Here is a 13,661-nt window from a genome sequence, read left to right as displayed (position 1 = left end):
ATAAATTGCTTCTGACAGAAGAGGCAAGTTTACAGCAGCAGACAACTCGTGACTGTTCATAGATGACACCACAGTAAATAAGCTATTTTTAGTGTAAAAGGGGGAGGGCTACAGGTTCATTAGTTTGTTTATTTTATTTTAAGGAGCCAGTCTTTTAATACGTGATGAAGAAGAAAGTTAGGCCTGTTGCAGATGTAGTAGCTCTCTGTGTTCTTTTTTTTGGGGGGGAGGGAGGGGGCAGGGGATAGCAGCCAGTAGCTAACAGCTTTCTAGTCTGTATCTTCCTTCATGAAGTTTATCTTCTGTGCAGGGATGGCTGTTTGTGGTGGCTGGTAAGTCACATACTTCATGGTACTTCAGCGATGCTTTCAAGCTCATTGACAACTTGCTTTTCATATAGGTAGCTGTTTACATGTCTCAGGAAACTGAGATTGTCTTTTTGGACAAGCATCTGAATCTGGTCGTAGTATTCTTACTTTATTAAAGTAACTTTTAAATATGGTTAACTGTTATCATAGCAGGCGGTATATTTGTGAGGGTAAAACTGGTCGGGTTTTTTTACACTGTATCTCTCCTGCAGCCAGACTGTTGATCTTCTCATGCAAGAGTCAGGATGTCGTTTAGAACATCCTTCTGCTACCAAATTCCGCAATCATGTCATGGAAGGAGAATGGGATAAGGTAACGTAGGGCTTATAGGACTGTATTAACCACTGTTTAAATTTATAGTATCTGTGAGAGAATTCAAAATCCACCCTCCTTATATACTTTTTTTTTCTTATGGCCGATTTCTGCAGGCTGAGAACGACCTGAATGAACTTAAGGCCTTAGTGCATTCTCCGCATGCAATTGTGGTAAGAGGCACACTTGAACTCTTTCAGAGCTGTATAGTTGGGCTAATTGTAGTGGTGTAATCTTTCACTGTGGAGTTGGTTGTCCATAGTTCTTGTTTTCTTTTTTGTTTACTTTAAGCAGCTTGCGTGCTATCTCAAACGTCATACTAATCTGAACTTTTTTATTCTTTAGAATGTGAGATAGGAAGTCCAAAAGTATTGAGGCTAATATTTGGTGTACTGAATGTTCAAACTCTATTAAACATACTTAAGTGATAAAATATAAATCCTGTAACAGTCCTAAAATAGGTCAGTTTCTGTAGAAACTGCCTATGTCGAATACTAATTTCAAACTTGAAATACTTCTCACAATCTCTGTGTTTATGGGAGTTAGGCTTTCTTGAGGGAATAGAAGTTTAGAAGTAAAATGCAGTAATACTAATGTGGAGTTGGCATTGTAATAGCACATTACAAGAATATAGAGGTTGCTATAGTCCATGAACAATACTGTTGCTTTTCCAGATGCTCTAAAGAGCAAATGCATTTGTATTGCTGTTTGGGATTTTATTTAGAGCTTTTTCTCTTTGGCTGGCTTTTTTTTAAAGATGAACCTAGAAATAAAAGGTTGGTAGATCCCGTGACTTGGCAATTACAATACGTGTTGTTATGATTTCAGTTACTTTGAGGAAAGTGGTTTGATTTTTTTCTATCTCGAGATGAAAATCATTACCTAGCTCTTCAAACAGCTTGTTCTGTTGTGCTTAAACGTTTTAACGAAGTGAAGTTAGAACAACTACGGTCACTTAGGAAGAAAACAGTAGCAAGGCTTTTTGAAGTGTCTGTGACTGTAAACAATGAAGAATCAGCTGATGGCTGCTTAGCTCCACTTCTAGCTGATTCATTTGTTGTCAAGACAATTTCCTGTCTGGTGGGGGAGGGAGAGAAAGAGAACAGGAAGTGAAGTAGGAAAAACAGATGTTTAACAAAACATCAGAGGGTACTTGAGAGAAGTTTACATTCTGTTCTATTAATTTGGTCAAAGCTTAGCACCTCTTAATTAGACTAGTAGTTCACTTTCTCTTTTCTCAAAGACTTGATATACATAAGACTGACTGTTCAAATAGTTTAGAATATTGCATGCAGCTTTCAGTAGTTTGTGGAGACTGAAAGTATGAAACCACTGTATGTGAATATGAATGGTCATTTGAAGCAGATTTTCTCATGTTTCAAACTTCCGAAGTTATTAAGTTTCTCTGTAGTATTAAAATGTTTTACATGTCTGGGAGTCAAGAAGTTTAACTGAGTATCAGCATTGTACTTTTTGGAGAACTTAATTTGAGGAAAAAGGGGATGTTTTCATTCTGTTGTTTTGGAGGGTTCTGAAAGCATGCTCTGCTTTAATGTTGATGTCTAACTGCTTGAATAAAACTTGGTGCAATAAAAATACTTAGTTTAGACTGAACTTTACCTGAACCAAATATTAACTATTTTCTTTTTAAAGTTGTTCTTCTTTATATAAACTTCATAAATTTAAAACAGGTAACTCTTAAATGTCTTACGTGTGTGTTAGTAAGACAATACTGATTTGCAAGGATAAGTTGAGCTCGTGTGTGCTCCATCGTGTGCGCACTGTCTCCACCTCCCTCCTAGCTTTTTTGTACATGGTTGAGATTATGGGTGGGTATTAGTATAGTCAGCACCTGGAGAACTAGTGAAACATCATTACAGGTAAGGAAGGATGCTTTATGCTCTGTAGGTAGTCCCGACTGCAACAAAGTCAGAGCTAATGAAGATGATAAATGTCTTGATTAGGGAAAGTCCAAACAAGATGCTGCTGCAGGTAACTCTTTAAAAACAGAAAATTAGATTTTGGGTTTCCTGACTTGTGACTCATACTGTATGACTAGATGTTTCAAAAATGTGTGCATACAAGAAGAATGGGTACCTAAAAGTTTAACTTGCACAGAGTATTTAACAAAGCAGGGAAGCAGGGTGTGTGTTTGGTGGTTTGTTTTTGGTTTGTGGTTTGGTTTTTTTGGTTTGGTGGGGTTTTTTTTCCCCTTATAGTTACTATGACCTGGACAAAATAACCAGGCTATGTAGCTGCTTTTGAAATGTCTGGTCAGTGAAGGGGATATGTATGTATCTTGAAAATTCTACTCCTGTTTTAATTTCCTTATTTCTGCAAAGTGCTGTAAGTTCTACAGGTGAAAACACTAAACATGAAATGGCTGATCTCAATTTGTAAGCCTTTGATGCTGTGTGTTGATATGTTGAGGGTGGGGATGACAGTCTGCTATTTCTATTTGTGTCAACACAACTGAGTGCTATATAGGGTGTGATTAGTCACATTTACTTTTCCAGCATATATGATACAGCTGTCTTGAGAAAAACTGTAGGAAAACTTTATAGTTGATTCAAGCATGTTATTTTCTCTTGAGTAACACTTAGAAAATACCAGCTTCAAGCCAGCCCAAGGTTTTGCTTACTTTAGGGCTACCCGAGCATATTATGGCACCTATCTTGGATAACTAATTGAACCTAGGAAGAAATGTGGAGATTATTCCTCTATAGTCATCTAGAATATACTTTCAAATTGTCCTCTTTACTTTTTATTTTCATTTACTTAAATGGGGCTTTCCCCCAGTTCTGGAGGTATACAGCCCGCAGCAGGCAATACAACAAAAAAAGCAATTAATATCTTGTCATTTGAGCAAAGTGCTCCACCTGCCTGTATGGTGTCCCTCTTGCTACCAGCATTAAGGGCAGTTCGCTATTGGAATGAATTACTCTTTAAGTGACAGGATTTGGTATGGTTGAAGCCTTGTTAAATTCTATAGGTCGGAATATTTTCTGCCCTTTACTTATCAAATCTTACATTTAAGTTTTGGATGGCTTTAAGTGCTTTTATCAGTGTTTTACAAGACTGTCAAAGTAATAAAGAATACGAAGTAATTAAAATCATGGTCTTAGTTCTGCAGGCTATAAGCAGATAGCTACTGCATGGAGTTTATGTCTTGAAAGATCAGCTGATAATTTCAGCATGGCTTTTAATTATCTTCATTTCAAAGAAGAGTTGTTTCAGCAGTGTTTACTTATTTATTTTGAACTCTTAGTACAGTAATAAAACTGCTGTGGAGCTTGTTAAGATATGCAGGTCAAAAATAACACCAAAACCTAATCCTAAAGTTAGGTGGTTATGCATTTTACTCTTTAAACTTCTGAAGATTTGCTACTGTAACCAGTGATCAAAATGGCCCAATTTCTTGACTGTGGTAGGATGCTTGTCCTATTATTCTCACAGTTGTGCTGCTGAGGCTTTCACCTTTGGTTACTTAGTGCTGGTGAATCATGGTGCATGCAAAACTCGCAGAATCTTAAATTCTAGGAAGGGGCTTTCCTACTAACAATTAGGGCAATGAAAGTAAAGTACTAAACATTCATATTAATAATCGAAGGCTGTAGTTTGAAGAAAGCAAAATGCTAATAGCACATAGATTAAAACAAACAACCCCCCCCGTAAATCTATTAATTCTGTTTTAGTTTTACCCCATGGTGATCAGAGGTTCAACTTATGCTTAAATAATAGCTTCTTGAAATAACAAAGTAATGCACTTTATCCTCATCCTCTCTACAGAGTTGAAAGACAGGATGGGGTAGTGATAACTAAACAAAACCACCCAGACTGCAGTGCCGAAACTATTGTATTGGACTCTTCCATGGGTCCTATAGGGTGAAGAATCTTTGTTATAAGCTAAGCGATGGTGGTGTCTGGTTAAATTGTTCAACAGTAAAGAGTGTAATGATGTTGAATTTCCATTGTAAACACTGAGATGATAAGAACAAATCCCAGGCACTTCTATTATGTTGTACATGGTATGATTTGGATTATGATAACTTTTATTTCCCTTCTTTGGAAGGCAGCTAAAGAATATGGAGAATGAGTAAGCTGTTCTTGTGGGTGCGTTGCGTCAGATTAGTTTTATACTTGTTCTGTTCTACTTAAATAGAAGGGTTTGTGCTTTTACTTTACAGTTGCTAATATTATAAACAGTTCTCTTTCCTTCTAGAAGAGGTTGTTTGGGCTCTAGAAGAGATGATGTACTCAAAATGGTCTTGTCTACCATGAGAAGGTGGTATTGGAAGTAACTAGCAGTACTATTAGTAGGGCATGTAATTAGTTAAGAGAAAATGAAGACAAAATTCAGTTGTTCAGTGAAATCTATTTGTCAGCAAAGTCAACAGTTGCACAAAAACAAGTAGTAGGAGGCTGTGAGTGTCCTGATATAAAAAATGACTTGAATTACGATGTCACTGGAGTGTGACTTTTGCCTTAAGGAGGCTGTATTCATGCCACTGTTTGAGTATGCTGTGGGGCAAGTTTTGGAGCAGTTATCAAAATAGCTTAGAAAATCAATTTAATTTCCCTATCAACACTTTACTCTAGTCCCTGCCTTTTGTTATAGGTAAGTTACAATTTAAACTTGCTTATCTTTTATTCTAATTCTCCATTATGTTAACAGTAGACTCCTACATGAAACGTACAGTACTGTGTTGTTCTGGAGGCTTTTATATTCCTAATATGCCAAAGTCACACATGGCACTGATGATTTTTTTTGGAAATTATATTTCCTAACCCAAAACTGAAGTTATACCTCTTTGGATAACTTGGCACCAGCATTCTGCATGGTAGTGTTCCTGTAATGCTTCTGTGGAATTGCTGGGACTGGCATTACAAAAGCTGTTTTTTAGGGTTTTCTGCTCTTTTTACTTTTTCCTCTAAAGAAATGAAATTAACGTGCCAAGTCCTAAAAGTAGGGAGGGAGAAAGAGTAATTAGATACAGATATGGTTATCACACTTAAGGGAAAGATGATATAAATTTATTAAATATTATATGCAGTGAATGGAGAAGAAAGATTTGGAGGGATTATAGTTTTGATTACAAACTGGAAATATCAGACTTTTTTTTTTATCTGGTGGTGACCATCAGTGTGAGGTGACCAAGAGGAGTGACTACTACCTGAGCATCGCCATGCATCCTTGTGAGCATGTGCATAGCTGGGAGAGGAAGCTCTTATCCCTCCTGCTGCTAGCATATAAGCAAACAGCGTGAGGACTCCTGGAACCAGCTGCATGGAACCAAGCACTGAGGTTGTAAATAATTGGGATGTCTTTCTTCTGGTTTTCTATGTGTCAGAACACCAAAAAATGCCTGGAAAAACTGTACAGTGATGCTCTAACAATTCCAAATTCAAATAAACTAAAGAGCTGGATAGGGAATGTAATATGGGTTTGCCTGTCATGTCCGTAGTACTCTCTTGTCCTGTACAAGTTTGAACATAAATCATCTTTACTATGTAATGTTTTATGCTTCACAAAGCTGTGTGGTAAGTTAATAGCACTGTATGTGGAAACTTCATTCTTTTGAAGAACTGAACATCTCTGGAAGCTAAAACTGCTTTATCTTTTAACTTTGGATTTTACATATAGTAAGCCTTAAATTTTCATGTAAGCTTTAACAGGACAGGAGCACCTTAAACTTCCCGATTATCCCTCTACTTAAGGAGGCTAGCAGTGTGTTTGAAACTGAGTAAACATTGACCAAATATGAGCATGAAAATAGTGAGGTCTCTGAGGTCTGACAAAGCAAAGGAAACTGGTGATTGAACTGATGGTGCGTATTCATTAGAAAAGCAAATGTGATTTGCTACACTTAATCTTCATTCTGTTTCTCACTGATATGTCTAAGAATGTACATTTTCCTATTCTTTTTAAAAAACGGACATCTCTGGAAGCTAAAACTGCTTTATCTTTTAACTTTGGATTTTACATATAGTAAGCCTTAAATTTTCATGTAAGCTTTAACAGGACAGGAGCACCTTAAACTTCCCGATTATCCCTCTACTTAAGGAGGCTAGCAGTGTGTTTGAAACTGAGTAAACATTGACCAAATATGAGCATGAAAATAGTGAGGTCTCTGAGGTCTGACAAAGCAAAGGAAACTGGTGATTGAACTGATGGTGCGTATTCATTAGAAAAGCAAATGTGATTTGCTACACTTAATCTTCATTCTGTTTCTCACTGATATGTCTAAGAATGTACATTTTCCTCTTTAACCTGGTGAGTCTTGTGGACCAGAAATGGCTTTTCTCTCTGATAACTCCTAGCAGTAAAGATGATGTGCAAACACAGAATAGTTCGTTTCATCCAGAAACACCAATTTATTAGAAACACAGTTTGATTATTAGAAATTTGTAGGACTTCAGGTTTTTCAATATAATAAATGAATGCCTGATTTTCTTTTTTGTCCAGACATTTGTTGTTAGAATAGCAGGCTTGATTGGTTTTTTTAAAAGAAAACAACTAAAAACTGTGCAAGGCTAAAAGAACACTATGAAATAGAAGTGATTACTTCTGCGAAGTGAAGTGATTCCTAAATATAGGAAACTATTTTTTTTCTGTAATCCTGAAAAATGATACAACACCCAAGGAAAACAACTTAACATGGAACTACAAAACAAAACCTCAGGCAGTGTCAATTTGTTATTGCTATACATTATGCAGCTATGCAAACAATCCATGTCAGCTCCTATGTAAGCAGTATGAGAACTTGTTGAGTTGGCCTGTTGTGTTCTGTGCTGTCATGCAGTCTTAAATATGTGATTAGCTGCTTTTGGGTGCTTTTCTTGATAGAATGTAAGATTGGGAAGCCTGTCTAATTCAGGGTTTGAAGAATGGTGACTGAAAAGGGAGTGAGTATGAAAATGAAACAAGTTGAAGGGGGGAATCTGAGAAATGAGGTAGGAAGGTACTTGGAGTCCCATAAGGCAGGAAGGAAATTCATGGATAACTTAATTGCTGCAATGTTGTTGAAAACCCAGCAAAAAGAAATTGAGTAATGAAACATTACATATAGCTGTATTTCTGAAGGGCATAGTAGAATGGTTTCTACTGTTCTGTTTAGGCTCAAACGTTTTCTGAAACTTCAGTCAACCTTTTTCCCCTGACTGCTGCTTTCTGTCATGTCAGAGGATGAAGTTTTTGCTGCTGCAGCAGAAGTACCTGGAATACCTGGAGGATGGCAAGGTCCTGGAGGCACTTCAAGTTCTACGCTGTGAACTGACGCCTCTGAAATATAATACAGAACGCATTCATGTCCTCAGTGGGTAAGTGTTTGGACTTTGAGAGCTCTTTCGGTGGAATTTTCTAAGATTCTATAGCTTTTTATAGCTGACATTGTAAAAACTCAAACCGTATTAAAGCTACTATCCTGTTGATTAATAAGCTGTAGTGAGAGGTGCTAAAATGGTGAGTAAAGAAGACTATTCAGTAGACAATGTTCTGTTTCAGATGCTTGAAAATAACCTGATTATGATATACTTTTATAGTCCTAGAACCCAAATTAATACATACACATGTATGGTCATCTGATCTTGAAAATTATTAGCCTGTTATCATTTAATAAGTAGGTGAATATAGTCTGGTTTGTTTGTAGATGAAAATAAGACACTTCTACCTTCCCTAAAATCTGTTTTGTTTTTTTTTTTCCATTGCCAATTTGTAGACATTTGTTCTGAAGATGATGTGTGTTTGTGTGGAATAGTTCCCTGCCTTTTTTCCTATCGGTCTCAAGCTTAAGTCACCTATTTCCAGTTCATTAAGAATGTTATAATATAGATCATGCTTAAAAGCAAAAAGAATGATTCCAGAAAGACTTGGTCTGTTGGTGTGTGTGCGCTTTTTTAAACAGGTATCTGATGTGTAGCCATGCAGAAGACTTGCGTGCAAAAGCAGAGTGGGAAGGGAAAGGAACAGCTTCCAGATCTAAACTTTTGGACAAACTCCAGAGTAAGATGTTCTAGTGTTTAGAATTTATTCCCACCTTTGTAAATCCAGTACATCTTACATAATGACGTATCCCAGGAAACTGACTTTAACTGCATTTGCTGGTGGTTGTTTTTGTATTTCTTGGTTAATGGGGGTGCCTTTACCCTTTGGTCTTCTGTATCTAACCTTTTGCTGTCTCTGATAAACTATTTGTAATAGGAGCTCTTATTTCTTAGCTCTGCTGCATGCAGTAGTAGTAAACTTGGTGATTAAATGTGCGGTTTGGGGCAGGGGGGAGGTGTTTTGTAAATGCCAGCTACACTAAGAGGTTGAAACTAAGTGTGGCCTGTAACCACTGGTGATACTAGTACTGGTTTATAGTGGTCTCGGACTTTGCTATGAATTATGGCTTCTCCTTTCTCTTTCTTGTGGCTGGTGGAATACTATGTATCAGAGTTGTAAAACCTATGGTATTCTTTATTTTGATAGTGTTACTAGAGAATTCCTTAAATGAACACACCTGATGTTGTTGTTTTACAATTTTACAGATTTTATTAAATACTAGGTTTTGAGTTAGCTTGTGTAAATGGTGCTTGTTGGCCAGGACAACATATACTATAACTACAAATGCCTTGCATACAGCTCTGCTTTCCAGAAGTTAATGCTTCTAATTCCAGAGGTATAGCTGTAAATTTGACAAGCTGTGTGCATTCTTTTCCTGTAGCTTTTAAGCTTTATTTACTAAGATCTCTTCCAAAAATGCTCAAATCAAAATATGCTCTTAGTTGTAACTTGGTTTTGATATATCGTTTTTTTGTTTTTCTTACTAACTCTTTTTAAAGCGTACCTACCCCCATCAGTGATGCTTCCTCCAAGGCGTTTACAGAACCTGCTACGTCAGGCTGTGGAACTACAACGGGACCGGTGCCTGTATCATAATACCAAACTAGATAGTAATCTAGATTCTGTCTCGCTGCTAATAGATCATGTTTGTAGTAGGTAAGAAACCCTTGCTACTTTTAAGATGGGCAACAATATCTCTTCTTGTCTTTTAAAATAATCTAGTTGTACCTACTGTTAAAAGGAACCCGAAAACTATTCTGAGTTGGTTTAACAGGAGTTGACTGGAAAAAGACAGTTCTTGTTAAATAGAGTAGTGGGAGAGGAGTAGAGAAGGTGTGTATAAGAAACTTTGGTAGCTGGATATGGGGTAATGGGGTCAGACTGAAGCTTTAAAATTTTAATCAGATGGGTATGAATAGAATATATTGCTATACTAATCCTTAGCTACTTGCTGCTTGTAATTTTGGACAGCCAGTCTGTTTATTCGTCAACATGTGATTGCTGTGTTTTTTCACTGAAGAATCACTAGCATGTTACTTATCCAGACTCTGTCTTCAAGCTTGCTGGAATGCAGAAGGCCTACTGAAGCATACTTCATGAAGTCAGCTTTCAGCTTCAACTTTTAATAGGAGACAGTGAGGTGCTTTTAGACACAAAGGTTAAAACAGAGTAGAAATGTGCAATAGACATTTCTGTTTTACATAATATATAGTATGAATGATATAAAGAACTATTTTTCTCAGATTTGTAAGGTAGTAAGAATTGAATGTCTCATACCTACGTATTAGCTCTTAAGACTATCTGGATAACTTTTTAACAAAACTGGTGCTGCTTCTGAATCTTCAAAATGCTATACTCTAGTAGACATGAAGCAGGAAGATGTTTGTTTGTAACAAATGGCTGACTTGAGTGGTTTTTCCTCGTCTGGCAGAACTTGGCCAAGGACCTAAAAACTGAGCGTAGCTTTTATGGAAAACTGCTGTGCGTGGTGTAATAAGGGAATGAGTGCTATGACACCTAGAAAATAAGGGCTGTATATGATACCCTTATATGTTTGTTCATGTAACAGGCCAGCTCTTGAGCTTACAGGGGAATTTTTTTCATGTTAAGGTTAGCTCATCTGAGGAAGTTAAGTACGGATAAACTTGCTTATAGAAGTTTTCTGAACTCAGCTGCTTTGACTTACATTCTTGGGTCACTTGGAATCTGTTTTTAAAGATGCAGACTTCCATAGTACTTCACTGTAGCTGTCTTAAGGTTTTAAAATTAATATCCTTGGCACTTCATGTATTCAAGTAACTTTTTCAGACTATTGCCTAGCTTGCAATTTTGCTACATCACATTGTTGCAGCAGTTTCGTGTGTGTGTGCGTGGACATCTGACTGTTCCCCATTTTAAGAGCTATTGGAAATAATCAGATACTGGAATTTTGGCTTTCGTACTTCAGAAGTGAGTCTTAAAATCAGACTAACGGAAAGAGATTTGATTTTAGTCTTTCTACAAGTCCATAAATAACACTGGATGTTCTGTAGGGGTTTGATGTGATTAATCAAACCCCAAAGAGCATTCAAGCCAGCTGTAAAGAGCATGGTTTACTGAAGTCAGACTAGCTAGAGCCGGATATAAAAGATACTATATGCAACAAATCTGTACTTGAATTTCACCCATCTGAATCTATTTGCTGACATAAGTTTGGCCATAGTGGGGTTGGGGTTTTTTGTGTGTGTGTGTGGGTTTTTTTGGTGGTTTTTTTTTTACCTAATGTGATACTTCCTAAGCTTGCATATTTGGTATGTATACATGCATACATACTCATGACTACTTTAATTCCATAAAAAACCACTTCAAAATAAAGGCTTCCATTCTGTCCTCAACTCAACCTATTGTACCTACCTGTTGCAGGGGTCTGAGATCAGTATGTGGTGCGCTGTACATGCTGCCATGCTTGGGCATAATGAGGTGAGTTAAAGACAGTGGAAGCCAAATTTTGATTAAACTGACAGAAGTAACAGTAGTCTAATAGCTTAGACAATTTAAGTTCTGTACTACTTAAATGATAGAACACTGACAACTTTCCCTTGTTTTAGTTGGAACTAATCTGTTTTGGACTTCTGGCAATATTTTGATCAAGCATGCTTGAATTGCACTAATAGGTAAAATGTTTAACTAAAACTTAATCACTTCATAAGAGTGGGAGATAAAAGGGAGAAACCGCTGGGAGTGAAGGTGAGGGATTTCATCTTATCGTGCCCGAGATTTTGATAATACAGAATTGATGCTCTTGGGGGTGGTCGTTTTTGGTTTTGAGAGCCTTCAGCCTACTTGGGTGGGGGTTTTTTGTTTGGTGTCGTGTCCCCCCCGAATTCTTTTGTCTTGATTTCATGTAAATAAACTTTAGTCTGAGTTTACAAACAAACAGTGAAGCCCAAATGAGAGGTAAATGCTGCTGATTTCTAGGTACTAGTTTAATGTAGCATTTTTGAAAAAGAACCATTGTGGAAGTTGAGAATAAATCTTCCATTGTATGTACATGGAATAAAAAAGTAGGTGTTTGGTGTTTTATTTAGAATTTTGAACTTCCGTAAATACAACAACAGATAACTTTATTAGAGACTTTATTTCAGTATGTGAACAACATGATTCAAGTGTGTTGTGCTGAACAGAACAATTTGTAATGAAACACTTCAAAAAAGAAAAAAGAAAAACCTTTGAGCTACAACAATAGCTAATTACCAAAACCAGGAACTGTTAGACAACTGGTTTTGGTTTCTTGTTTCGAGACTGCTGCTATTTCCTTCTGCGGAAGGGTTATTTAACGTACGCTTTGCTGTCTGTGAGGTCAAACTTGCTGGATTGTATGTTTCATTAGTTAAGTGAAGAGAACTTTTTGTGAGAGCGCTCTGATCTGACTGGATTGTGAAGACCATAGTTCAGCATTGGGATGTGTCTGCAGCAGCGATATCAGCTGTGCCTGTTACCTTTTTTAGGAACCTAATGGCCACCTTACTATGAAAATTGTGTAGTCCAGCATTATACTGCTTGCTTTTCATGTCCGCAAAACCTTGGCTGCTTTTCTTAAGCTTTAAAATACAAGCACTATTGTTTTATAGAGTATTTTTTTAAATGAAATATGTCAAAAAGGCTTTCCTGGGACACAGTGTGCCCCTTGTACTTTGTATGAGTTATGGGTAAAGACTTTCACCTTCTAGAGCAGATTGCTGCTCTGAGGAAAAACAGTAACTTATTATAATATGGTTAAATAATAATGAAACGCTCTTCCTGTAGGTGCACATAAGGTAAGGTCTTGCCTACTTCCCTCTAGACTTCAAGGAAGACAAAGTCTTCTTTCATGGGTGGGGCTTTTTACCTTGGGCTCAGTGTTGTTCCAGTGGCAACTAGACAGCTCCTGGTCAACTTGAAGCAGGAGCAGAACAGACTTGTGTTTCTCTATAAATGAGTAAGTAGACATACCCAAGGAAGCCAACTACAGATATGTATATGTATGTCTTGTTTATCCTCCTCTACCATAAGACAGGAAACGAGGGATGTATGGCTGTTCAGTGCTGCTCGATAGTCTTTAAGCATGGACTAGGAAGCATCTTCTAGTAAAAGAAAATGGATTGAGAGGATATAGGCACTGTATTAAGCAGAATTTTTTTCTAGCTTCTGGTAAGAAGTAGTTTTTCAGGTTCTGGCTTACCACTAAACTGTATTTTTAAACACAAATATAAAGGAAGTAGTTATTTTTTTTAGGCCATTTTATCTCCAGTGACAAGTATAACTGTACATTCACAAAGACTGTTGTTACATTGGTACCGTTGTGTCCCATTAGAGTTGTGTTGCCCTGTTGCACTGAACACCATAAAAACTCAACATATGACTAAACCACTTCAGGATCCCTGCAGTTCAAGAAAAAATGTCTGTGGTTAGAGACTGCCTTTTAGTGCATCTGAACAATGAACTTGTAGTTACTGCAGTATTACTTACAAAAGCAGTCATCTGCTGTAAAAGCCTACACTTACTTTAGCTTAGCTCTCAAATTCTTATACAGTGGGCAAGCTGTAAATAAAATAAAACTTGTCTTCAGTTCTGACCTAACTTAATATTTCGACTGTTAGCTTTTCCTCAGTGTGTAACTAGAAGATTAAATATTAGCT

At 37.0% G+C, this 13,661-nt stretch overlaps 1 protein-coding gene across 4 annotated transcripts in view; it reads left to right on the top strand.

Moving 5' to 3' along the window:
- Window positions 1-583: 583 nt before the first annotated feature.
- The window catches only part of WDR26 (WD repeat domain 26), a 31,431-nt gene continuing 18,353 nt past the window's right edge, over window positions 584-13,661 (top strand). For 2 of the 4 annotated variants that reach the window (XM_009273840.2, XM_009273842.2), the window contains exons 1-6: window positions 584-680; window positions 797-853; window positions 7,864-8,000; window positions 8,585-8,682; window positions 9,504-9,660; window positions 11,407-11,463. In XM_009273840.2, the coding sequence (XP_009272115.1) occupies window positions 600-680; window positions 797-853; window positions 7,864-8,000; window positions 8,585-8,682; window positions 9,504-9,660; window positions 11,407-11,463 (587 nt within the window). In that variant the 5' untranslated portion in view covers window positions 584-599. The remainder of the gene's footprint in view (window positions 681-796; window positions 854-7,863; window positions 8,001-8,584; window positions 8,683-9,503; window positions 9,661-11,406; window positions 11,464-13,661) is intronic. The other 2 variants (XM_009273841.1, XM_009273843.2) reach the window with 1 other exon arrangement.

Source organism: Aptenodytes forsteri, unplaced genomic scaffold, assembly GCF_000699145.1.
Source record: "Aptenodytes forsteri isolate BGI_AS27 unplaced genomic scaffold, ASM69914v1 Scaffold319, whole genome shotgun sequence".
NCBI classification, from domain to species: Eukaryota; Metazoa; Chordata; class Aves; order Sphenisciformes; family Spheniscidae; genus Aptenodytes; species Aptenodytes forsteri.
Note: the sequence above shows the minus strand (reverse complement) of the source record. Positions and strands in the feature narration are given on the sequence as shown.